Source organism: Corvus kubaryi, unplaced genomic scaffold (assembly GCF_017639235.1).
Source record: "Corvus kubaryi isolate FWS band 111438036 unplaced genomic scaffold, C.kubaryi_AGA036_p1.0 37398, whole genome shotgun sequence".
In the NCBI taxonomy this organism is placed as follows: domain Eukaryota; kingdom Metazoa; phylum Chordata; class Aves; order Passeriformes; family Corvidae; genus Corvus; species Corvus kubaryi.
In genome coordinates, this window is record NW_024581137.1 from 49,099,901 (window position 1) to 49,124,923 (window position 25,023).

The 25,023-nt window shown below is 39.9% G+C and overlaps 1 protein-coding gene across 5 annotated transcripts in view; it reads left to right on the forward strand.

Annotated features, from left to right (window-relative positions):
- Positions 1-25,023, forward strand: part of DIP2C (disco interacting protein 2 homolog C) — a 311,348-nt gene that overhangs the window by 261,062 nt on the left and 25,263 nt on the right. For 2 of the 5 annotated variants that reach the window (XM_042044602.1, XM_042044604.1), the window contains 6 exons: positions 80-189; positions 2,967-3,097; positions 11,739-11,907; positions 12,844-13,014; positions 19,706-19,735; positions 21,435-21,496. In XM_042044602.1, the coding sequence (XP_041900536.1) occupies positions 80-189; positions 2,967-3,097; positions 11,739-11,907; positions 12,844-13,014; positions 19,706-19,735; positions 21,435-21,496 (673 nt within the window). Of the gene's footprint in view, positions 1-79; positions 190-2,966; positions 3,098-5,471; positions 5,563-11,738; positions 11,908-12,843; positions 13,015-19,705; positions 19,736-21,434; positions 21,497-25,023 lie in introns of those variants that run through there. The other 3 variants (XM_042044603.1, XM_042044605.1, XM_042044606.1) reach the window with 2 other exon arrangements.

The window sequence follows — 25,023 nt, forward strand, 5'->3', positions numbered from 1 at the left end:
GGGCTTAGGGGACCTCTGACTCTTTTGTCACCGTGTTTGTCAGTGACATACACACATTTTCTGTCTCTGTCTCCACCAGACGATTTGCCAAAGAAGCGGCCTGCACAGATCTACAAACCTTCTAACCCTGAAACGCTTGCTTACCTTGACTTCAGTGTCTCCACCACTGGCATGCTGGCAGGGGTAAAGGTAGGGACTTGTGTTAAAGCTGCCCTTCTTGCTGTCCTGCCTGGCTGGCAGGTGGTTGCTCCTAATTTGTGACTCCTTGTGATCTTTGGAGCTAGGAATTGAAGCGCTTCCTCCCTTGCAGTCATTGTTTGATTCCATTGACATTAAACTATTTCTTCTCTACTTGCTACGGGACTGTGTGTGGTGGGTTTAGCCCATCTCCTCCTCCTCAGACTAAAAATTTCATTCCATTACTCCTGTGCATAGACCACTAGTTTGTCTGCCCGAAGCATTTTTCAACTTAGGCATCTGTTATTTCCGATCTGTGAAGGAAATGAGACTGTCGTCGTTTTCCTGCTTGTTCCAGTGCCCATTCATTGCTCCCTTCTTGTTGCAACTCAGCTACTAGCCATTGGTTTTCAATATTCTCTTCTTCATGCAATTGCGGGACATGATGATTTCTCTGGTATATTCACCTAGTACAGTACTAGAGTAAGCTGCAAAAATTCATTGATAGATTCGTTTGATAAGGTCAGGCATTTGAGCTCTTGAAATCTATTCTGCCATTTTCTCGAACCCTTTAGCCACAATTCATCAAATCTGTTTTACCTATCTGCTGATTTATGTATCATCTCACTATTGGTTTCACCAAGACAAAGTAAAATCACTCTGTTATTCCTACTCGTTACCTCCTTACTCCTATTTGTTGCATATCCGAGGATTATGATTACTTTAGCAATCTCTGATGATGTATCACACTCAGAGCCTATGTTGAATTCCTCATACTCTTTGGTGTTATCCATCTCTTTGCAGAAACTGTCAGCATACTTTATAAACAAAGTAAACACCATTTTCCCCATTTTCAGGTGAAGAATTTGAAGCACAGGGCTGGTGAAGTGACCAGCTTGAGGCTGACTGATGGTTAAATGATTGACCTTGCTGATGGTCACATATTGGACACTCCTGCAACATTCATTCCATCTAACTTTGAATAGTACAATGCCTACAGATGTGGAGTGGTCATTGGGCTCCTCACCAGCCAACACAGAGAAGTGGGACTTTTAGGGTGTAATTTATCTGATTTATCTAAAACATCTGTTTTTTAAAGGAGCGAATGTCACATAAGTCTTCATTTCTTCTAGAGGCCTCAAATGATTGTTTCAGATGCAGTCATCTGTATTAGATCAGGTCTGAATTACACTTTATCAGACTTGCAGAAATGACTACTAACTATGCAAAGTGAGTATCTGGGAATCTTCAAAGATAGTCAAAGGCAGGACAAGTCGATGAGCCTTTCTTAGTGTGGCTAGAGGGAAATACAGATAAATCTATCAAGGAATTCTTGATTAGCTTCTAATATCTGGGTCACAGAGCCTGCAGGTCACTGACTCAGCAGGTTTATGTAAACAGTTACCATCCACGACATCATCACTAGTGATTAATTAATTATAAAAGGATCAAAAGAGGCCACAAGGCTTATAATTCATAATGAGGTGGTACTAAATTAAAAGAAATGCTAAATAACTCCTGTGCCTCCTGAAAAGTTGGTAAGTGTTTTGTAATCACTTTGAAAGTAGTAGATTCCACTTGTGTCACTCTCAACATTTTCAACAGCTTGCACACAATTTTTATGGTGTAAAAATTCACAGAATAATTATGATTATCAGTTCTGTATCAATAGAGTTCGGTTTAATCCTGGGTGAAAAAGTGGTCTTGATTCAGCTTGAGCAGAATTAATCTGCAGACTGCAAATGATCACCATACAGACACCCATACTGAACTGGTTCTTTTGCATCACTTGGAACACATCCAGCCTCAGTTATGGCTGTCATTGGAATGGAGAAAAAGTCACTTCTGGAGCTTTATTCCCCTGTTTACTTTAAGATCAAATAAATTTTACCTTCCAAGTGCCCATTTTCCTCCACTGACTGAGCAGTATATAAAGCAACCAGCTCCCTATGTGGCAGAGATCAAAGGTTTGGTAAGTTAAATCCTATTCAGGCTGTGTTTCTAACACTGGTGTCTTTCTTGTTACTAGTAGAGAGGACAAACATTAAAAGATATTTTCCTGTTCTGTTGTCATTACAACTTGTAAGTCAGGATGGGTGAGTGTGGAAAGCATCCTAATACTAGGAAAAAAATCAAAATAATTTCCTTTGGATCAGGTTTTTTATTTCTACTTTCTGCTTGTTTTATCTTTGAGAGCTTTCTTACCAAAATTTTAGGAGTCTTTTTCTCAACTAGGAGCTGGATAACATGCAGATATTTTACAGATATTTATTTACAGAAACTTTGCTAAGTTTATTGGGATTTTTAGGGCTGAATGATTAGGTCCTTAGTACTGTTTTGCTGGCAAAATTCCTTTCAATTTAAAAAGTTCATTGGCATTTTTTATTTATTTTGTTAAGAAATATGTACTTTAAAATATGGTCCTGATGATCAACAAAATGTTTAATTCAGTCATTAATTCCTTTATTCTTCCAGGAATTGTAGCATGTTATCATTAGCTTTGCATACAGCTTGGAGCACATCTTTAAACCACTCACAGCTTTCTTCCTAAATCACTTCAAACTTACCATTCATTGTCTCCTCTCCCCTTTCACAATTATGTGGATGCCCTCTTGAAGGAAAATTATGTTTTCTAAGATATAAATTACCTGTGTGCTTACACTGAGCATAAAGTCAATATTTACTTGGTGGTTTTATCCTGTAATTGATGTAAGCACTTGGAACAGTCTGAGATTGAGCTTTCCAATGACACAGTTGATCATTTTAATTGCTTTGCTGTTGTCTTTCAGATGTCTCATGCAGCCACTAGTGCCTTTTGTCGTTCTATTAAGCTGCAGTGTGAGCTTTATCCCTCCCGGGAAGTCGCGATCTGCTTGGACCCCTACTGTGGACTTGGTTTTGTCCTCTGGTGCCTCTGCAGGTGAGGCTTCTCCTCAGCCTTTTCTGAAACACGGTTTCCATTGCACTGTAGCACAACAGAACGGATGATGTGAGTGATGAAAGGATGGGAAGAACAGACAGTGCCTCTGGGACTGCCATAGGCAGTTGGAATTGCTGGAAGCTATACAGAACCTGCTGTATGGAGGATGAGGTTTGTTTGAGCGGGGCATGGCCGTAGGTATTTAGGCTTGGAAGTAGAGAGCATCAACACAGCTGCTCATTGACGTCCTGCCGCTTTACTGCTGTCTCTGCAGAGTCTGGCTTGTTTCATTTGATGAAATCAGTGCTTTACCAGTATTACCTTAAGGAAGGGGTTTCCTTGTGTCCTCTTTTTCATTCTCTTATCTGAAAGCAGGAGTAGATATCAGGGGACTTCCTCATTTGTGGGACTTTCAGGATATGGTTTTTGCAGACACAGAAGTGTGTTTTTTTGCAGGTACTTTTATGGCAATAGCGAAGTTATCAGAGAACAAAATGTTTCTAGTGAAATGCGAATCAGCTTTTTTGGTTAATACATTTTGAAATAACAATTCTGTCTATCTCTATATTCCAGGGAAGCTACAGTTCAGCTACTGAAAGCAGGTCTATTGATTTTTTTTTTTTTTAAGTTGGCTGGGTTGATGCAGAGGCAAAGGAAAATAACTGTGGGAGTGTTGATGGAGCCCATTTTGATGAAAGCATCTCAGAGTCACAGTAGTCTGATATCTTTGCACTCTCCACAGAAAATTCTTTGGTGTTAGCAGTTCTGCTATTTTTAGTTACTAAAATGAAGATAATCCATGGCATTAAAAATACTTTGGATAAACTTTGTACCAATTTACTAAATAGCTGAAGGAAGTATTATTTGATAACAACTGCAACAACTTCTTTTCAGCAATTATTGTTATTTAAAAGTCGGCTATTGGCATGCTTTATTGCCCTTTTAAAATATTTGTTATTATATATTAAATAGGCCAAAGATTAACAGTATTATCTTATTCATTCTTGATCAGTTTCTTTTGATTTAAGTTATACTTGCCTAATAATATTTTGAGTTTTACATAGAGATTAGCATTGTCTTTGTTTTGAAAAACTTTTTGGTTTTCAGCGTTTCATTTACCCAACATAAAAGTAAAACTATTGAGGCTGCAGAAAAAAACTTCAGAAATTTTGAGATTTTAATTAAATCACTCTGTTTTAAGTTTAATTTTTTAAATGTTGGTTTTTTTAAGGTCAGGTGACTATTTCTGATAAAGACTCGAGTGTTCCAGCATGAACTGATGTCAGCACTGTTAGGCCAGGGAAGGACTGTACAGCACCACAGGAGAGTTTAGCTAAGGAATGTATCATTGTATAGGATAGTGGTGGAGCACACAGCATCCAAGAATAACTTCTATGCAGCATCATAATAGAGCCATAAAACACAGACAAATGTTGACTAGTCTAAAACCCAAGTAATTTGTGGTGCCCGAGACTCTCCTGAATACAAATTTTTTTCTTCTTCTTCTAGAACCATTTTTCCAACAAGTATGCATTTGCTGCCCTTAGGTCCTTCCCAATACTGATAGTATTCAGCCTTTCAGAAGGAGAAGATTGTTTATGACTGGCAAGTGAATTAAGGCAGCAAGCCTCTGGGAGAAAGCAATCAGAGTCTGCGGTCATTTGTAGCTTATAGAAGGAATAGAAAATTTTATATACCATTTTCAAAAAAGAGGAAGGAAACAAGGGAGTTGAAGGAACTGAGATCAGGCCAGCAACACTCTAGTCTTGTGAACCATCACATCAATCTCTTCTTTGCCACAATCCCCTGTTCCTATTAAATCAGAAAAACTTCGGGCTGCTAGAATTGCGATTGTCACTTGGAGAAAGCTGGCATCAGATACAGCCTAATTAATTCCACTTACAAACCTAATTTCCATTTCATTACTATTTTAGAAATGAGTATTATTTGATGTCATAGGAAAAAAACGCATCCTGGAGTTTACAAGGCTCTTACTGCTCATAACTTAAAATTTTGTGACTTTGCATTTTACCCTTTGTGGTTCAGTATAACTGGATCCAGACAACATTTCAACCCAGATTTCTAACTCAGAGAATCCTGCTCGAAACTTACGATTGTCTTGTCACCACTTCCATTAACTAAATTAATATTTCTAATGGCATATGGAAATGAAGTTAGGTCTTCAATTTTTTATAAGCTAGAGGCTTTTGAGAGTTAAATAGGAACTCTTTGTTTTAAGAGCCCAGCAGGAAGCAAGAGAAACCTCCTGTGCTGGGTGCAGTTAAAAGTACATTTAAATTCCTTTATTAACTAGACCAAAGGAGGCATTGACTAAGGAATTGAAAGAAAAACTAACCTTTTATCCCCATTGTAGGTGCTTAGACGTTGTGCTGGCCTGCTCCACTATGGTGCCCCAGAATGCCCCATTCTGTGAGGTCAAAGCTACTTAGGAAAGCTGCTGGAGCATGGAGCCAGCCCTTTGGTAAGTTTGGAATATATTGCATAGTTTTGCAAAGTTTTTTATTTTTAAAAAATTTATTATTTTATGGCCTAAAGGTTATAAAATAATAAAGAAAAGAAACCTTGCAAAGCAGAGCAATACATTAAAAAGAACTGTTCCCTCTAAACTGGCCTCATGCTCCAGCAGGGTTTCCTTGGAACCTTTATCACTGAACATCAAGTCCTGGGTGTGGCAGCAGACATCAGCCCCATGTGAGTTCACAACCCCCTAACTTCCTAATTTTAACGAGTTCTTATTAATGATTCAATAAAAGAATACATTATCTTTGCATTTTTCTCTTTAATAATCTCATTTATCCATTCTGAGAAGGTGATCCTAGTATTCCGACTTGCATTGCATTACATTTTAAAATGTATTAAATTCTTTAAAAGGAAAAAAAAAAGCCAAAGACCTCAAATGTAAAAAAAAATGAATTCTAAATCCCATTGTTCAGAAATGCTTCCTGAAATTAAGATGTCCCTGTCTTAATGATTGTCACTGTGGGGCAGAATAGAGCATTCTGCAGTTCATTAGTGAGGATTCACTTAATTGATAGTTGCTGAGTAATGCAATCGAGTAAGAATTTTCCTTCTACTTTAGCCCAGCTAAGCCAACTCAAATTGCAGTTCTACTTTTACTGCTGGAAGACAGAATTGTCCTTGCTCAAATTAAAATTAAGTACATTAATAATTTTAAATAAATTTTATATATATTCTCAGACACTGAGCTTGTAATAGTGGAAGTCAGTGAGACTCAGACTGGACCAGAGGAACTGAATTTTCTGGTGCACAGTGGCCATGCAATAAATAACATGATTGCTGTGAAATGGTCCAGGGAAGGCTTTCCAGGGAAGGTGCTTTCTCCTATCCTGCTCCTGCTGCCTCTGTTCCATAGCATGAAGCCAAAATCCACAGTGGTACTGCCAGGTAGCTTCTGCTGCAAAAGTCTGCAAGGTTTCTTAGTAACCAGACAGGTGGAACTGTGCAAGAAGTGAGCAAGGGATTGCAACACCAACAGGAGAACTGCATTTTAGGAAGGTTTATTGTGTTAGGAATCACTAATTATTGTTAGGTTTTTTAGGCTAACTTGAAGATAACTGGCAGGCATGAGCATTTCCCCCAATTTCCAGCCCATGTGCAGCAAACTAAAGGCAAGACTGCATAAAGAAGCCTAAATCCCACATCAGAACTGGATAACCCTGGCATGGGAAGTGAAGGATATGAACATAAACATCTGTCATGTATTTTGCAAAGTGCATAATTGGCCCAGGAGGAGTGTGAAGGTGTGTTGTCTGCCCTCATACTGCTGTGTGCCAGTTTCCTGCAGAGTCTGTTGCCAGTGGCAATTTGTGGAAGAGGCAATTTGCTTTCCTTCCACATTATAACAGTACTGTTAAACCTCCCTCAAGTCTGGAAGGTTCAAGGGCAGCTGAAAGCCCTGAGTCACCTTGATATGTGAGTTCTGAGATGAGCTGGCAGACTTACTGTTATCACCTCTGGAGACATGCCCGTACATGGGGGAGTAAGTGGGGCAAGAGAGATGGTGATAAGGAACCAGAATGATGCTAAAGGCTGAGCAGTGGCCTTTTGCTGTCTCTGGTACTGATGGGTTATCTGCTTACCATGTGCAGTCATGTTCTTAGAGTGCTGTGTGCCAGCCGTCATCTCTGGACTCTGCAGGTGGTGGTTACTTTTTCTCCAAAAGTCCATTTTTTTTAGTACATGGTGGGTCTCCAGAACTGAAGATTTAATTTTTGCCCAAGTCCTTTGAAGCCCAAGAGAGATATATGCCTAAGCACTGTCCTCTATAGCCTGTACTGTCCTCCCTACAAGCTCTGGTCCAGGTGATTGTGAAGACTTTTGCTCTACCAAGCACCCAGTTCCCATACCTGTCCCTCAACACCAAATGCCAAATATCATCTGTAGAAATGCAGAAACCAAATGCATATGCTTGACAGGATTCAGCAGTACCCACCTGCCTCCTCCAGTGAAGTGGGAAAGCAGCTCATGTCACCTGGCAAGGACCCAGGGGTAAGGGCAGTGGTGGGTCAGTAACCTGCCAGAATGCAATTGGAAATTGCACTTGCCATTGTCAGCACTTATTGGCCTGCTGAAATTTTTGGAACTATAATAAAACCTCAGCTTTTTCTGCTAATCTGCCTCAGCACAATATGGGATAAAGCTCCAATTCAGTGGAACAGTTAAGTGCCAAGAGGTCCTTCCAGGAATCTCCATATGCTGCCAAAACAGCCTGCCAGCAGCAGAGCCAGTGTTGTGATCAGATGGTGCCGTCATACCAAAATGCATCCTGGTGCTTTTACCTGGAGGATTCATGTCCTTGGGCAGCCCTTGCTTAGTGCAGGCAGACAAGGCTCTTCACTTACTGCCACAATCCAAGGCTTTGTCCACCACATGAATGCTTTTTTTCCCTGGATTGCTCTGCAGTTCCCTAAAGGAAGACAACATTTCTAAAAGGTGATCTCCCACCTCAGCCACCCTGGCATTTCCCTCTGAATCTGCATGCCAAAAGTCATTGTGACAAGGGATACTCTGCACTGTGTCTGCTCCTGTTGTCAAGACTTGCATCAGGAGGTGGATACTTTTGTGATGCAGTTTTCTGCACCAATGGAAGAAACAATCTTGATACAATTCCTTCCCAGTATTTACGTAACTAAATCTTGCAGCTAGTCCATTGTATCATATATTGTTGCAATCTCAGAAAGGGGAATTTAGGTTCAACAGTTTATATTTAAACTCCCAAGTTTTCCCAATATCCCGTTGATCCCCCTGCTGCCGCAGTGTTCACAGTGATTTTCTTTGTTCCTGTATGAGAATAGCCAAGCTGACAGCTTAACCATCTTAACTATGATGTTTCAAGGTGAGATGGAACTGCCTCACCTTGTTCAGTGCCTCAGTTTCAGGATTAACTCTACCATACCTAGAATTACATGGAGGCAGCATTGACAGAGCTTCCTATGGGTTTGGAACCATATCAAGCTTCATCCAGCATCTCCAAAGCAGCCTTGCACAACTGCAGTTTGTTCAAGCCCATGGTCCTCTGTGTGGTGTTTGGCATTCATGATAAGCAAATGGCCTCTAACATCTCACAGTGATTTGAAACCACCAGAATGGTAGAAATGCTTCAACCAGCTGTGCCAGGGTATTTTTTCCTCAGCTTCTCTTCACCAAAACACAGGTGATAGCTTCTCAGGGGAGTATAAATCTGTGAATTTGCACAGATATGTAGCTATCAGGAGCATTTTGTGGCTTGGACTGAAACACAGATTCTGCGTAATGTTTCAGAGATTGATTCAGGGAGCTGAGCCAAGTTATGGTTGATGTCGTGGTGACCAGGTGCTGCATAAACCACTTCAGCTGTGGAACTGGCACAATCACCCCACAATTATGCCTTTGTAGTTCTTCTTGTAGCTCCACCAACTGCTCTAGCAAATCAGAGGATATGCATGGATTATTAAACCACAGTTCAGTAGGCAAAGCCTGTGTTGGGCAGGAAGTTTCCAGGCATGGTATCAGCTGGCTGTAGGTTTGTGTATTGCAGACAAGAGCAGCACATGTGAGGCTTTCCACCACAGAAAGTTTCCTGCCTGCTAGATATTTCCTTCTGCTAAGCAGTTTGATCCTGAACTCCATAGTATTTTTGAGGCATTAGAAAACTCAGAAAACATGCAAGCAACATCTTAATTTGTTTCAGTCTAACTGGAGTAATTTTTTTAGTCTAAGCCTGATCATAAGAGTATTTGTACCCCTCAGTCTGAAGAAGATGGGTTTTTTTGCATCCAAATCCTCATGCTTTGCTGCAGGACTGTTGGTGGGAGCAAACCCAAGTATCTTTCTTGTCCATAAGTTGGTCAAGAGAGGTAGACAGTTCGTCCCCACACATTAGTGTTGCTGAGGGGGAAAACATTTGTCTTTGGTGTAAATTCTGCTATTTTAAATGATTTTCTGGTAAAATACATTTGGAATCAATTTTTTGTTTTCCTACCAAAGCAATGCAGCTTTCTTTTCCCATTTTACTGTGGAGTTTGTGGGAACACTTTTCAGTACAGGGATAAAGTTTGTTCTTTTGATTTGGTTTTGATTTTGGTATGTCTGCCCAGTTGAATAAGTGATACTTAAGGGATCTTAATGTGGTTGAGAGTAATAATTCTCTGACATTTGACACCCTGGCATCATGTTTCCTGAGGTATTTATTGTGCAGATAATTTTTTTCCCCTGATACTCGTTGCATCAACTAGAGAATTTCAGGGGCAGGAGGAAGGGTTTGAGAGTCAATCTCTGTATACCATATTTGTACAGATTGGAGCCCATCCCAGGCTTTTACATGAGTGGTTACAGCTTCCTGTTCGTAAGAATTATGTATTTACCAGACAGATTGCACACCTTGATTCTTTGTGAAGCCCTAAGCTAAAAGGTCTGTTGGTCTTACGTCTCTGAAAAACTTAATAGAATTGGCTAAGAAAGAAAGAGTCAGGTATTATTTATTCTAAAAACTGGTACTACTCCCTGACTGGTGTGATCTTTCACTTGAGCTCAGGGCATTCCCCTTTCAGGCTTGGGTAACATTGCCAAGATCTCTTTTCACATGTTTATGCAGCACATGCTCAAGGTTCAGTGATACTTACTCTGATTCCATAAAAGTGTAATGGTTCATTTGCCTGCCCCATGCTGTGGTCATCGTGTCAGCCCCATCCCAGAGCACATCTCTCCATGGAAGCCACTGGTCATGAATCACCCAGAGTGGCATAAATGGGGACAAGCAGTCAAAGATAAAATTTCTCCTCTATGATAAATGAAATTGTTTGAACTGTAGTTCATACATATTCCATGACATCATCAGGCTCCTACTTCAGTGGAGACCTAAACAATTTGCATTATTAACTGCTGTTGTGGCTGGACTTGTACACCTTTTTTTGCCTTTATCGTACCAAGTAAAGACATCCAGGTCACACAAACCTTGCTCTACATGGCACAGCTTTTGAAAGCACTCTCATCTGGGTTTGGGGGAGTGGGGGCACTCACTAACCGAGGAGGGAACCTGTGTGAGTGTGTGCAGCCCATCTGCAAAAATTGCAAAGGTGTCCTGATGTCCAGTGTTAGAGAGATGCTCATTTTCCTGAAAATAAAGTTCCATTTCATGTCTTACCTCAGACACTTGGATTTGAAAACATCGACTTTACTTTACCAAGCTGGCATTTCAATTTTCAAGTCACAAATGAAATTCTTTTGTGCATGATAAATCTCAGGGGCTTTTATGGTCCTTTCTCAGAACTTCTATGATTTGGAGGCTTTACGCTGTCACCATTCAAATTGGAAATATCTACAGAATACAAATTGAGATGTGAGTGGACTGTAAAATTGATGGTAAATCTGCCTGAGTGAGATGAGTGAACAACACAGAACCCATGGGAAATAAACTCATCAAACTGGGAATATTTTTCCCTTGGGGAAAATCTTAGATACCAGAGAAATTAGCTCTGACATAATTGTTTCCATCAGGGCCCTGATAAGTGTATTTTAGCAGTATTTTTGCTCAGTGAGTATCCAGTATACAAGAGATGTAGTATATTTAAGTTTCAAAAGTTCATGAAACTTTCACAGAAGAAATTTAAAGCCGCAAGGGTTGTTGAATTGGGGCCAAATTTACTCCCTTGAAAATTATTGCAAACCTCTTGCTTCCTTTAGCAGGAGACAGGTTTTTTCCATATTAAGCAATAAAGTACTTTTTTAGTCAAGGTCTCTTAAAATGCTAATTACTCAATCCAAAGTATTTGTCAGCAAGGCTTAATTTTTATTAATATTATTGTACTGCTTATTCACACCGTTTATAACTGAGCTATTTTGCTCTCTTTGGTACAGTTCTAACAGCAAAGTCCACAGGAATTTTAAGTAAATTAGTAGTTTAGGAGCACATTCTGCCTGCAGTTCTCATGATTCATCATAGACTCTGAAAGTATGACAAAAAACCAGGGTTAAACATCATGTTATACTTCTGGAGCTGTGGAGCACTGTAAGGCTCCACATGGTTCATCCAGTGCTGTGATAAACTGTCTATTCAAGCTCCCCATGGCTTGTCTATGGACACTGGTGTTTAGTGTGTGTTAATGAATCTTGTGTCTTGCAGCGTTTATTCAGGACACCAGTCTATTCTGATTCCTCCCTCAGAACTGGAGACCAATCCCGCCCTGTGGCTTCTTGCCGTGAGTCAGTACAAAGTGAGAGACACTTTTTGTTCCTATTCAGTCATGGAGCTCTGTACTAAGGGACTCGGGTCGCAAACAGAGTCACTGAAGGTGAGTGGTTCTGCTGTCCTGCACGCCCTGCCGCCTGTATGGTGGGGTTTGGGAGCCTTGAACACTCTGCTGACTGTCTGCTGTGAGGAGAAAATCATCAGAGGGCACAGGCAGCTTCCACAGAAGCCACGTTACTCCTTGCCAAAGGCTGTGTATCAATACCAGTCATTCTTCTGATCACAGGGCTGTTAAACATCAAGGAAAGGTTTTTATTTACCTAGGCTTTCTGATCTGTGTTGCAGCCTGTGTTGATAGGCAAGTGTTGGAAAACAGAGGTGTAAATGTCCAAGAGCCTCAAGGAGTGCTACACAGTGTAGTGTTTTTTGAGTGCCCTGGTTATATGAAGTACTAGTTTGTTTTTCATCCCTTTAGTTAAATAATCACATGCTTGAAAGTACTGTGTTGTTTTAACTAGGTGGTCCTCATTGTATGGAGAGGAGGGTATATCTTCCTTTTTCCCCCAGAATTAAAAGCCAGGTAGCCAGCTAAATATCTGAAATCACCTGGAATTTCCTGTGTGCTACTGAAATAAATTGAATCTTGAGATACTGATATTTATGATGTCTCCAGCCTTTACCATTCTCGCTTAATAATTTCCTAATCAGTTTTTCCAAGTCTAGACATTGCTTCCTGTTTGCTGTTATTCACTGTCGTCTGAATTAATTTGGGGAAATAGCATCCCCTCCCTTCAGAATTAGCATGCCCATCATTTCCTATGTGCTAATGTTGAGATGACAAGCAAGTATGTGCATCTTCAGCTATTAGAGTGTCATCTGGCCATCCGGCCTCCAGGAAAGATGGAAACTGTACGGATACCTTAGCCTGTGTTCTGCTATTCCTCTTGACTCATATTACCTGCATAATACACTTAAGAACTACTGTTTTGCATTAAATCTGCCCATTAGTGGCCTTTGTTACATTTTGACTTCTTTCTAGGCAAGGGGACTGGACCTTTCACGTGTACGGACATGCGTAGTGGTGGCTGAAGAACGACCTCGAATAGCTCTTACTCAGTCATTTTCAAAGTTATTTAAAGACCTGGGTCTCCATCCACGGGCTGTCAGCACATCACTTGGCTGTAGAGTTAACCTGGCAATATGTTTGCAGGTAAGATTTTTCACTCCTTAAGCTCAAAGTTATTTAAGGAAATGGTTTTCAGTAAGAAGCATTCATTGTATTTCCTTTGGCTGTTTGGTCGTAGGCATACTAAGCAAATGCATGTGGTACTTAATGTTCTTGCATACAAAGGTAGTAAATTTCTGTTACTTTGTCAACTACATCCCTCTCATGTTGCAATCATAGCATTTATTCTGCCCATGAATACAGTAATTCAGAAAGGCACCTGACAGTGACAGAATGTGTACTCTGTCCTCCAAAGCCAGTATGTAACCATGTCATGTAAACTACAGTTTCCAAGTGTTTACTTCAGTATGTTACCAAATGGATTCCTTCTGTTTGTGAAATACTCCCAAACATTACCTATTGAACTAGATAGATATTTTCTGCACACAAGGAAAATTATTTTGTGATATCTCTTCTGTTTTGATCCTCTAATGAGAAGAAAATTCCCAAGAATAATACAGGATGTAACATCCATTCGCTAGGAATCTTTATTGAGTCATGATTTTAATGACTGATGGAGAACTGTAGCTATCCGGTCTGAATTTCTGAGTAGTGTCTAGTTTTTCAACCAGTGATAAATGCACCAAGAAAACAGTTTTAGGCTGATCTGGAATATATTATTTTCTCTTTGAGGACTTCATGTGATGGATGTTAACTTGCTTTTTTTTAAGGTGTTCCATTTTTAATTAATTTTGCCTTATTTTTAGTTTAAATTTATCTGGCATTAGATCCAGCCTTTTTTATTTTATTACATTTTTCAAATCTAGAATAAGAATCTCATTTCTGTCATGCATCTAATACACATCTTAATTTTGATAAATAGATAAAAAACCTTAATACATGCTTTCCTGATCTCAGTCTCATTTTTATGACTCTTGATCTCCTTCTGTCCTTCCAAATCTGGTTCCAGAGTTGCACATATCCTGTAATAATACCATAGGTGTCCTACTCAGGTGTAATATGTTTTCTAATTTAATAACCTTTTAAATACTAAAAGAATCTTCTTCTGCATTGGCAGCTGCTCTTGCTGGGAAGTCCCATATCCATTTGTCATCTACCATGTCTCTAACCTCTTCAAAGTCACTGTGTCCTCAGTAGGACTTGCCTGTACTCTGAGTGGTCCATCCCACATTTCAAAGCTGGCAGTTACCCCTGGTTTACATGAAGGATTTCTCATGAAGGTCACATGGGTACCTGCTTCAGTGTGGAAGTCACAACAGATCTTGTCAGTGACAATGCAGATAAGAATCTGCTATTCCTTTTCTGATTGTAAATGTAAATATTTTTTATTTTATCAAAAAAATCTGACAAATACAGGTTATGTGTTCAGCACAGACCAGTGTGTCTGTGCCTGCTTTAGCCTCTTGCCCTTTTTAGTGTTACCAGGATATGAATACAAGGAGGTGTGCCACACCTCCAGTACTGCTTGCTTTCTCTCTGACTGCAGCAGAGCATCCCTACAGCCTAGGCTGTCTTTAATTATTGCTGTCAAGCATAAGACACGGCAAAGCTGAGCAGGGTTAAAAGTCATTCTGTGGCCCAGAGGTAGAGTTGTTTGGTTTGCCATTCTGTAATTGCTACCATAAATATTCTCCAGGAATAAAGTTTTAGAAAGGAGGGGAAGGAGGTAAATGATGCCATACCTTCATTGGGAACAGTTCAGAGTGGGGCCTGTCAGCTCTCCCCTGCTGCTGTGGTGGAGCTGCTTCTGAAAGACAACTTTTCTGGCTTTTGGTAGATGCAGGGACCAGACTTGAAGGATGCTGTAGATTAGAAGGGAAAATTTTTAGCTGCAGAAGTTTGCTTGTCAGTATTGAAAATCTCCATTTCAGATGTGCACTGATCTCTGGACTGTTCATGATGATTGTTTCACTTAGAAGTTTTTGGTTTTCTATTTTGGTTTGTGACTGAACAGTGTTGGGGGCACACCAGTGGCTGGGCTCCTGCTGAGCAGTCCTGCACAGCATCAGGGCTGTCCCCATTTCTCTCTGTGCCCCCTGAGCGACCACCCCACTGCCCTGCAGCAAGCAGGCTGGAGGAGAAAGAAGCTGGGAAGGGATAAAGCCAGGAAAGCTGTCCCAAGCTGACCTGGGATGTCCCATACCACATAATGTCATGCTCAGCATTAAAGAAAAAGGGTGGTTGGTCTTCCAAAGTCACCTTTTCTCAGAGACTGGCTGGGCATCGTTCTGCTCAAGGGGGGTGATGAGTGATTGCTTTTGCATCACTTGGGTTTCTCTCTTTCCTTCACTCTTTAAACTGTCTTCATCTTGACCTGGGGGTTTTCTCACTTTTGCTCTTCCTGTGCTTTCCCTGTTCCACAGGGAGCTGGGTGGGTACTGAGCTGCTGACTAGGTCAACCCACTGCAAACATGCAGGAAAGCTGACTACACTTAGAGAAACTGGAAGTCCTAATCAGCATGGAGTTAGACTGGATTATGGCTTGACTATGTACATCTGCCTTTTGATTGTGTTAACTCCTTAGCTGAAGGTTGCTTCTTAGATGGTTCTTTACAGAAATTCTTGAGTTGTTGAATCAAACTGTAAAAGTGGGTAAATCTCTGAAGGAATGTTATTAATGATAGTGCCTATGGATTTAGGAACAGCACGGAATGTAAGCCTTGAGTGAGATGGTTAAACAGCTGGGCTGATTGTACAGTTTACTGTCAGGCTTCTTGAGTTCTACTAAGATGTGGCATCTCAGTCCATAAGATAAACTAAAAGACAAACAGTGTCTAAAGAGTAGTGTGGCTGGAATGGAGAAAAGCCATTTCAGGACAGGCTATTTGTAGTAACATTATCCTCCCAAGCAGAATTGTTTTTGAAGCATTTGAGCTGAGCCTTGTTTGGCAAGTTTTAAAGGTGTTTGAAAAATTACTAAAGGTTTTACTTGCAAGCATCACCACAAAACATGTCATTTTGGTAGAGAATATAAAGATAGAGGCTTGCATGTTTTGAAGCATCTGGCAGTAGGCATTGCCAGGGACTGGATACTGAATTAGATTGAATGCTCTTTCCAAACTGTCTGGAAGTTTATGGCTAGTGGTATTCCAGAACAGCTTGTGGGCTATTCTGTTTTCTCAGCTGAGGAACAAAATAAATTTTAATCCCCCATCAACAATATTCCTACAATTAGTATTGTCCCAAATATGTTCCAGAAATGGGTTATGATTTCTGGATTCTTCACACTGCATGAAACTACTTCTCAAGATATTTGAGTCAATAGCATCTGCCTTTGCTTTTTTTCTTCCAAGTTATGTCATCTATGAGATCAGCACATGGTACCTGGAACACCATCTTCCACAGGGATAATGGTGATCCAGTCTGTTCTGCAGTGTTTCTAAAATATGTATCTACTGATCACCTTACTAAACATATCTCAGTATTCAGCTACTGACCCATACCAGCAAAAAAAGCCTATCCAGGTTTCTTCTCTAAGGGGTACCTCTAACACAACCCGGGTGTTATCTTTGATACCTTCTTGATTTCCAATTTTGTAGACAAATCCAAGACTCAAATGTTTCAAGGGAAAAGTATACTGATTTTTCCAGAAAGCTTTTACAGTTCACCCCTCAAAAAGGAAGAGGAGGAGGGTGTGTATGTACATTTATGTGTGTTTGTATGTCTGTGTATAGCAGAATTTAATATTTTATTAAAGATTACCTTAAAAAGGAAATCATTGTGATAATCCCTTTGGTACAAAAGAGTCTTAGTCTACCAAATTATCTTCATTTCCAGGTTGTGATCACTGACAGACTAATGCGTTGTCATTTGTATTCATTTCCTTTCAAACTGAGAGCAAATTTAGTATGCTTCCTTTGATGTAGTCATTTTGGACTAGATTTTTAGAGATGTGCTTTTGAAAATAAATAATTCCCTCCATCTTTAGGCACTTAAATACTATTAATATCTGACCTTTTATGGCTGTATAGTCAAAAATAATGGTCCAGGGATTAGTGAGATGAAAAGATTGCATCTAGCATATTTTAATTCTCATTAACTAGCATCTTAGCATTCTCAAGAGAGAGAGAAAAATAGATATGAAAAGTAGCCTGTTTCTTACAACAGCACAGATGGTTCTCTAGGATTTTAGCTAATTTCCATTTAAACACTTGGAATAAATATTTTCATTTTATTCAACCTGCTACTCAATTTCAGTTGAGGGAAAACTTCTAGAAGTTGTTAATTTTCCTTAGTTAACCCTGAAAATGTACTAGCAAATCTGTCCAAGCTAAGGAGAGCTGGATTCATCTTGCTTCTTTTCTATCTCCTCTAACTGAGACTGCAAGGTTAAGTGAGTTATCCCATATCCATCAATAGTCAGTGGAATCACAGAAATACTTCAAGAGACATCTCAGGTACCCATCTGGGGATGGGATCCATCACCATCAGGAGATTCTTCCTACCTTATACTGCACATTTCTTCTTTGATGGCTGAAGTTACATGAAATGAACTCTTTCCTCACTGTCTGGCAAAGGAATCTTTGTTACTCAATTTAGGGCTTAAAGTCAGTATTTCTTTTTACTTAGTGATAGATCACACTCTCTGAGGATCTTCTATATTAAAAGTAATAAAGGGTAGGTCTGCAGAGCGTGCTGCAGGAGACTGTGCACTGTGTCAGAGGTATGATTCACTCTTAGCAATGTACTACAGCTCTGGGTGAGCTCCCTCAGATTCTGCTTTCCCACCTTTGCTGTGAGTCATGCCATGAAGTTCTTTTCACAGCTCCAGCCGCTGTGCTTGCGGAGGTGAGATCGCCAAGTGCACACCAAAAATTCCTTTTCTGAGCATCACTGGAGCAGAAGTAGACTCGGAGTAAACACTGAGGCCACATCCTTAGATAGTGAAAGAAAACCCAAAACCCCAGTTATATTTAAATTCTTAGGACTTCTAATAGCCTAGTTCCTGGTTTTTCACTCTGGGGAGGGAAGAAGGGAGAGCATGCAGCTTGGCCTTTGACTTGACTGGAAATTAGGTATGGACTGAGTCCTGGCACGTGGTCAGCCCTACAGCCGACTTTTTGGGGTGGGCCTTTAAGCAGTTGTGACCTGCAATGTTTTCCCAGAGAATAAAAGCCTGCCATATTGCTGAGATTTGCTCAGACCAGGGATGGTTCACCAGTGGCAGCCTGTGCATGGGCAGGAGATTTATTTAGTCCAAGAGATGTGATTTATGATATAACCATTTTCAGACAGAAAATTCTGTATGTCCCATTTTGTTTCCTTGAACACTACCAGGCATGTCCTAAGTAAATATCAGATACTCCAGAAGTTGTTTTTCCCTGTTACCAGCATAACAGATGTTCTCTATCCCTGTCTCTCAAAATAAATGTGCACAGACAAATTGAGTCAGTCATTCTGGTCTTGGCTTAGACTCTGCTTCTTTTGAAATACTTTTCTGAGTATTCCAGCTGCAACTGGCCACAGAAGGATGGTGCTGATAATTCCGCTGCTGTTTCTCAAGCCGTTCTGTAGTTAAAAGCCATATGAGACTCTGGTACTCTCAAAATCCTTTCTGGACCTGCAGTATAGTCACAGGCAATGAATTATGTAACTGCTGGATTTCAGTAATTCTCTTGCTTTCTTGCTGTTACACTGCAGTGTTCAGCCTGGATTATTAGTAATACTATTTTGGGGCACCAATGTAATAAGCAGATCCATCCTATTTTGTTAAAATGTTTCATCTTCCTTTGCAACCAAAATAAACCTGTCTTAAGGTGTTGCTGTGGCAGCTTCCTGCAGTCTTTAGCTCTGCTGGCATTCAGAAGTCTGGTGAGAGGAACGTGGGATGCCAGGGCTTTCAGAGCTGTTTGTTTTCACAAGTTGTAGGGCAAATCCCACAGCAGCCATCTGGTGTTAGGTACTCCACGTGATAGTAGTGGCTTAGGACTAGGCACTGCTGAGGATTTTTTGTCTCTTTGCTGAGCTGTCAGTCATGAAGGAGAACTGATGGCGTTTTATCAGCTTTTAACTTTATTGTTCTTTATATGTATTAAACTGTTTATCATAACAAATATGAATGAAGACTTATTGGGCTCTGAAGTTACTCTATTTATGATCTTCCTGTAGTTAGATTATGCACCAAGCCTTGATTTTATTTCACTGTAGGATCAGGTTAATCTGTATGCAAGAAGGTGTAAGTATCTTTCTCTGTTGTATACTAATTTTAATTTTTTTCCTAAAAGAGAGCTTACTTTTGATTTCCAGAGTACATCACTTACAAACTTTTATTACTAGTGAAATGGCAGACCTGGAACTCTCACTGGATTAAAGTGCATTTAAATAGCAGGACCTTAATGTTTAATGACTTCAAAAACAAAAACAACAACGACAAAAAAATCAGTATGCTAGACACGTGTTTTCCACTAACATTGTCTGTAGTGTCCTAAAACCATTTAAGTCTGTTTGTCCAAGGTTAGCAGTCTACAGCTGTCTCTTCTGTTGCTCTACTAAAATGTTGACACCTCATTTTTTACTTTTTTTAACCTTTAATGGTATAATGGTTAATTTGTAAAATTCCTGTATTTGACATTGTTTTTCTTTTATTTTACTCCCTGCTTTTTGCATTCTCCTCTTTTTTTTCTCCCACCCTTCATTCCCATTTTTTATTGTTATTTTCGTCTTGTGTTACCTTATTTCCTTCTCTCCCTCATCCCTGCTATTCCTGCTGCTATAGCCTCACAGGCTGGGGAAGCTGGCCGAGCAGGTAGGGGATTTTCATGTTCCCTCAATACCCACCTATCAGCTTCCAACAGTGGGACAGACTAGAAATTGAGTCTGGAGATTTGGGGATTTTCAGATCCTTCTATAAAATTATAAATAAGTCCATTATAGCTTTATCTGGATGCAGGTTTCATCAAATATTAGATGTCCATTGTAACTATTTCATTCATGCTGAAAATAATAAATACCATAGTGATTGTCTTTGATTTTCCAGCTTGACTGTTTCCATTATTTTACAAATCAAATCAGCTTTAGTTTTATTTTTAAAGATAACCAATTTTTCCTTGGTTTTGTTTTTTTCTTTTAAACATTGCATATATTTAAAATAAGTTCTCCACTCAGCACTAGTCTGTTACACTGCTGAGTTTACCAGTAGACTGAAAATCGTGTTGTTTATAGCTAGAGAGGATATTGTACCTTGTATTGTGTATAACAAGCTAAAGAGGCTAACATGCATGTGCAGCTCTATTACTCCTGTTCTCCTCTGGTGGTGGGTGATGATCAGTACCTGTGCAGTAAGTATCAATTGGTAGTGGTAATTCTTTTCCCCCTTAGATACAAAAATTTCGTATTTGTGGATCTCCATTGCAACTTTTAGTGCTCAAAAAATTGTGGAACTACCAGCCAGCACTGCAGAAATGTAAAACTTAGCCCTAGATGTGAAGATTCCTAATGTGAAGAATTATACTCTACAATGTAACCCAAATGGGACAGAAATCACTAGGAGTTGATGTTGCCTGCTGGTTTAAGCAGTAAATGTCTAAATAACATGTAGAGGAGTTTGTACATCTGGAGTTTACCAGGTTTAGGAGAATTCCTCTGCTGAAAGAAAATTTCTGACATTCCAGTGGTCCAAAATGAAGTTGTGCTTTTCTTCTAGCTTTGTGCTTAGCAGTGGCACGAGGTCTGCAGCAGAGGGAAGAGCCCTAGCCCAGAGCATTGAGAATTCACATGATGTTCAGTGGTGATGAGTTTGAAGTTTTGGATAAGGGCAGATCATAGCAGGCTGCAAAACTGCAGAAAAGCTGTGGGTGGAAAGGCCTAAAGACTGCATCATCTCTGCATGAAAGGAAACTAAAATTAGTCTGCCTCTTTTCAAGTAACTAAATATTGTGACATAAAGCAAGGATTTAAATTATGCAGTGGAAGACTGAAAAGGATCAGAATAATTGCTTAACAGACCTTCAGTCCAGATTGGTTCATGTCATGCGTGCTACCTTTACTATCTTTAGCTTCAAGTATATTCTCTGTTGCATGTATGGAAGACTCTCAGTAAACCATGCTTCACATTCCTGACCATGTGCTTCTGCCATTAAACTGTGTCTCCTCAGCGATTTCCGCCTTCCTTTATATGGCAAAACGTATTTAACATTTTTTGTATGTATCCATGTGCTGATTACTTGGCATTTTGTAGCAAATAGAACCTCTGTTGACATGTGTTGGTTAAGTAGTCTGACTGCTTGATGTTTTTCTGAACCCCAAGGTGACACGCACCTGATGGTAGGTATGTTTCCAGTGCTTGTTCTGATTCTGTAAAGCTGATCTTTGATGAATACCTTAAATATAACTTGTCATTTGATTAGCATAATTAGCACTGAAATGAATGTTTGGTTATTTGGGGGGTAAAACTCTTTTCTCCTCCCAGCCCTCAGGTTCTGATTAGCTGATGTTGTTGTTTGCAGGGAACATCTGGACCAGATCCCACCACAGTGTATGTTGATATGAGGGCACTGAGGCATGACAGGTCAGAACCACCTTTTTCTTTTTCTCTAATACACACAATTAACAGAGTTCCTAACAAGAAAACAGCTTACAGCACACCTCACGGATTCTGGAAACCTTTGTAATTCTCATAAATAATTTGTGTTGACTCCTACCAGCAAGCAGACATAGACATTTATAATAATTGGTTAATTAATTTTACCATTGATAAAACTGAGGCATCTGACATCACTACTGCAGTGGCTAACAAGATTCCTTGCCTTTATTGCCATCAGGATTTCATGACACTTGTATTCAGGTGGTGCAGCCTAGCCAGTCCCATGGGACTGGAGTCCTGCTGGGCCTTTTAGCTTCACAGAGGTGTTTCTCCTGGGTTGGCAGCTGTTTTCCTGTCAGAAGACCCCGGCAGAGTTTCATACAGTTCTTAATGCTGCAGGACTATGAGGAGATGGATTATTGGCTTCAGCCACTGTGAGCGATCACATTCTGTAATTGTGGGTATTTTTCAGTTCCATCTTGAGTGTTAGATGTGTATACAAGAAGTGAGAAATAAAATTTACCACTTAGCAATTGGAGGGAAGCTTGAGATCTCAGTTGTGATTTTAAAAAATACCCATGCACATATATTTCTGTTTTCCAATACTCAGGTCACGAGTCTCTTTACAGAACTGTAACAAACCAAAAAGTTTTCTATGAACTCTGGAAAAGGTGAACATTTAATTAACAATCCTGGTTCCCTTAAAAAATCATTATCCAAATAGGGAGTTTCTTTGTTCTGTTTCTTTCATCCTTCTTAAAAGCTTAACAGAGAATTTGCCCCCCAACTTTGGCTCTGTCAAAGTGACCAGTTCAGCTTGCAGACTACAAACCTCAGGGTACAGCAGGCCCAAATTACTTACTGGGTAGTTAGGTCAGATAGACATGTAGATATTTTCTTGTTGCACAGGGAGTTTGGCAGGTAGAAAAAAGGAGCTGCAATATATTTGACTCACCATTTCTTTATTCCTTTCACAATGATTCCAATAAAAACACTTTTGTTTGATCTGTCCTTTGGGACACTGCTGTCTGCATAACCCAGCCACAGAAATTTGGTGTTCCTGGCCCAGCAACTGCAGTAGTGACACAGTCCGTGGTCGTACTAAATCCAGAAAAGAAAAAAGGCCTTTTCTATAGAAGGAGAATGTAACATTCACAGTGTAAAAATTATAAGTAATAAAAAAATATGTTATAGAGAGACGAATTAAGACTTACTATTCATAAAAGTTGCATAAACCATGGGTATACTATTTCGCTGCCTTAGCATATCATTGAGCAGTAGGCATCATTATCAAGATCAGGCTTTGCAGTGTGTTAATTTATATTTAGTGACTAGTTCTACAGAACATGAAAGATGATCTTTACAGCTGGTTCTCATATTGTGGTAATGTAGATTTTAATTTGATGGTTTAAAGCTGTGCCTCATTAACCCAATCCTGCGGAATTTAGAATTAGATCAGTGGGTCATAAATTAAGGGAGAAAACAACTCTATTTGATATAATCTCTTCACACTTGCTGTGTCTAACCATTTTAGTGGAACTGAATGTCCCTATTACTTACCAGTAACTGAAAGATTCCTGTAAATAGCTGTGAGACCACAGAGTAGCAACCCACAGAGTCTTTGCAGGCCAGCCAGTCCCCCAACAATATGAACATTTTACACTGTACACTTAATGTAAGAAAATATTTTTCATAATTTATATTTTAGAAGATATTTTTCAGGGTCTGCAAAAGACTGAACATATTTTTTTTCTTGGCATGATAACACTCTCTAGTTGCTTCAAAAAACAGCTGTAGTTCATCTCTTTGAGATTATTCAAATCCTGTTCACATCCATAAAAATTAATAATCAGTTTCAATACAACTATTTCAAGCTCATCCGGTAATTATGTGCTTGCGCACTTCACAGCTTATGAAAATGTCATTTTTTTATAGGAATTTAGGTCAAAATACCTGTGCTAGGTACAATCTTTGTGGAGATCTAGGGGTGGCTGTTCGACCAAGCTAGATGTTTCTTTCCTTCCAGGTCTCCCTGGATTTGGATGGTTTGCTGCTTAGGTCAGGGTGGAGGTTTTCAAACACCTTTTTGTGTGTCTCTGTGGGATTTTGAGTTACCAGCCCACTGGTTTAGCTACTGGAAGTCTGGCCATAGTACTGGGCTCACCTGGTGGTTCAGGATACTTGTTCCAAGGGGTGCAACCACTTGGTCAGTGACTGGCATCAGTTCTGACGCTGGATAAAGGCTTGACTGCCTGGCTGTGAGCATCTAGTGCAGTTCTAGATGCTCCAGCCTCACTAGTAGGGTCTCTCATGGAGTCATGTTGTATTTGTTAGCCCTAATGAGTTGTCCCAGGCACCCTGTGCTGTCTCAAATGGCATTAGACACCTATTTTTGGAAACTGAGTAACACCCTAAAAGCAAGAATATACAGCTCTGGCTTTCTGTTGGTGACAGGATATCAGTGTTGCTGTACTCAGCATTCTAATGGTTTTCTAAACCATTTCTAAAAATCAGGGTGTCCTCAGGATGGCCAAGAAAGAGTGAGCAAACACAGGCAAGTCTCACACAGGCTTTTAATGAGGAAGACTTGTGTGCTATCCACCAAGTGGGTGATGTGCCCCTGCAGTGCAGTTTACAGAGGTTAACTTGGGTCCAAAAGACAGAGTAGGTGGATTAATGCTTCCCAGCATAGCACAGAGGCTCCTGGCTGCTGCCTCCCTGAGCAGCTCAGGCCATGGCCCTGTGTCCACGGGCATCCTCAGGGAGGGCCAGGCAGCAGAGCTCCGGGCGGGAGCACCCGGTCAGGTCATTGCTGCATTTCTCTGCCTCTGGGAAAGCAATTTTATTCCCCCCACCCCCCAAAAAAGGAAAATAAATCAAATAAATGTATACATATTCTTGTCCTGCTGTCTAAAGTGCTGGTTGTCAGACTGTTCCGTCATATTTTTGACCAGTCATGCTCTCCTCAGAAAGCTTTTCAGGTGGGTAAGCTCAAGATACCTAAATACTCTAAAAGCTGAGAAGTACTTGGAAGATAAAAAAGGGAGGGAGCGAGAGAGAGAGAGAGTTTTCTCATCATGCCAAAACACCATATACTTGAAAGATGGTGGCATTTACAGCATTTGCAGCCTTTTGTACCACTAAAGATTTAAATTTAAAGCCCAAGCATCCCTTGTATCTGGATTGCTCTAAAACAATATGTACACATGTTTATAAAATGTCCAACAAAAAATACGTATCTGAAATTAGAATAAAAATTTCACAGCTTCTTCATCCTTAACAGCAGCTTAATTCTTGGTAGAAAAACTATTTATTGGCAAAACAAGCCAATTCATCAAACTGAGAATAAACCAAAATAAATCTTTCTTTCCATCAAAAAGGCAAAAATATTTTCAGGTGTTCTGCAGCAGGTCAGGCTGGATTCTCAAATGTTTCAGTATATTTGTAAACATCCAAAACCATGTATTTTTTTAGACTCATTCAAAACTGTTTTCAAAATGTTACTGTTTCAA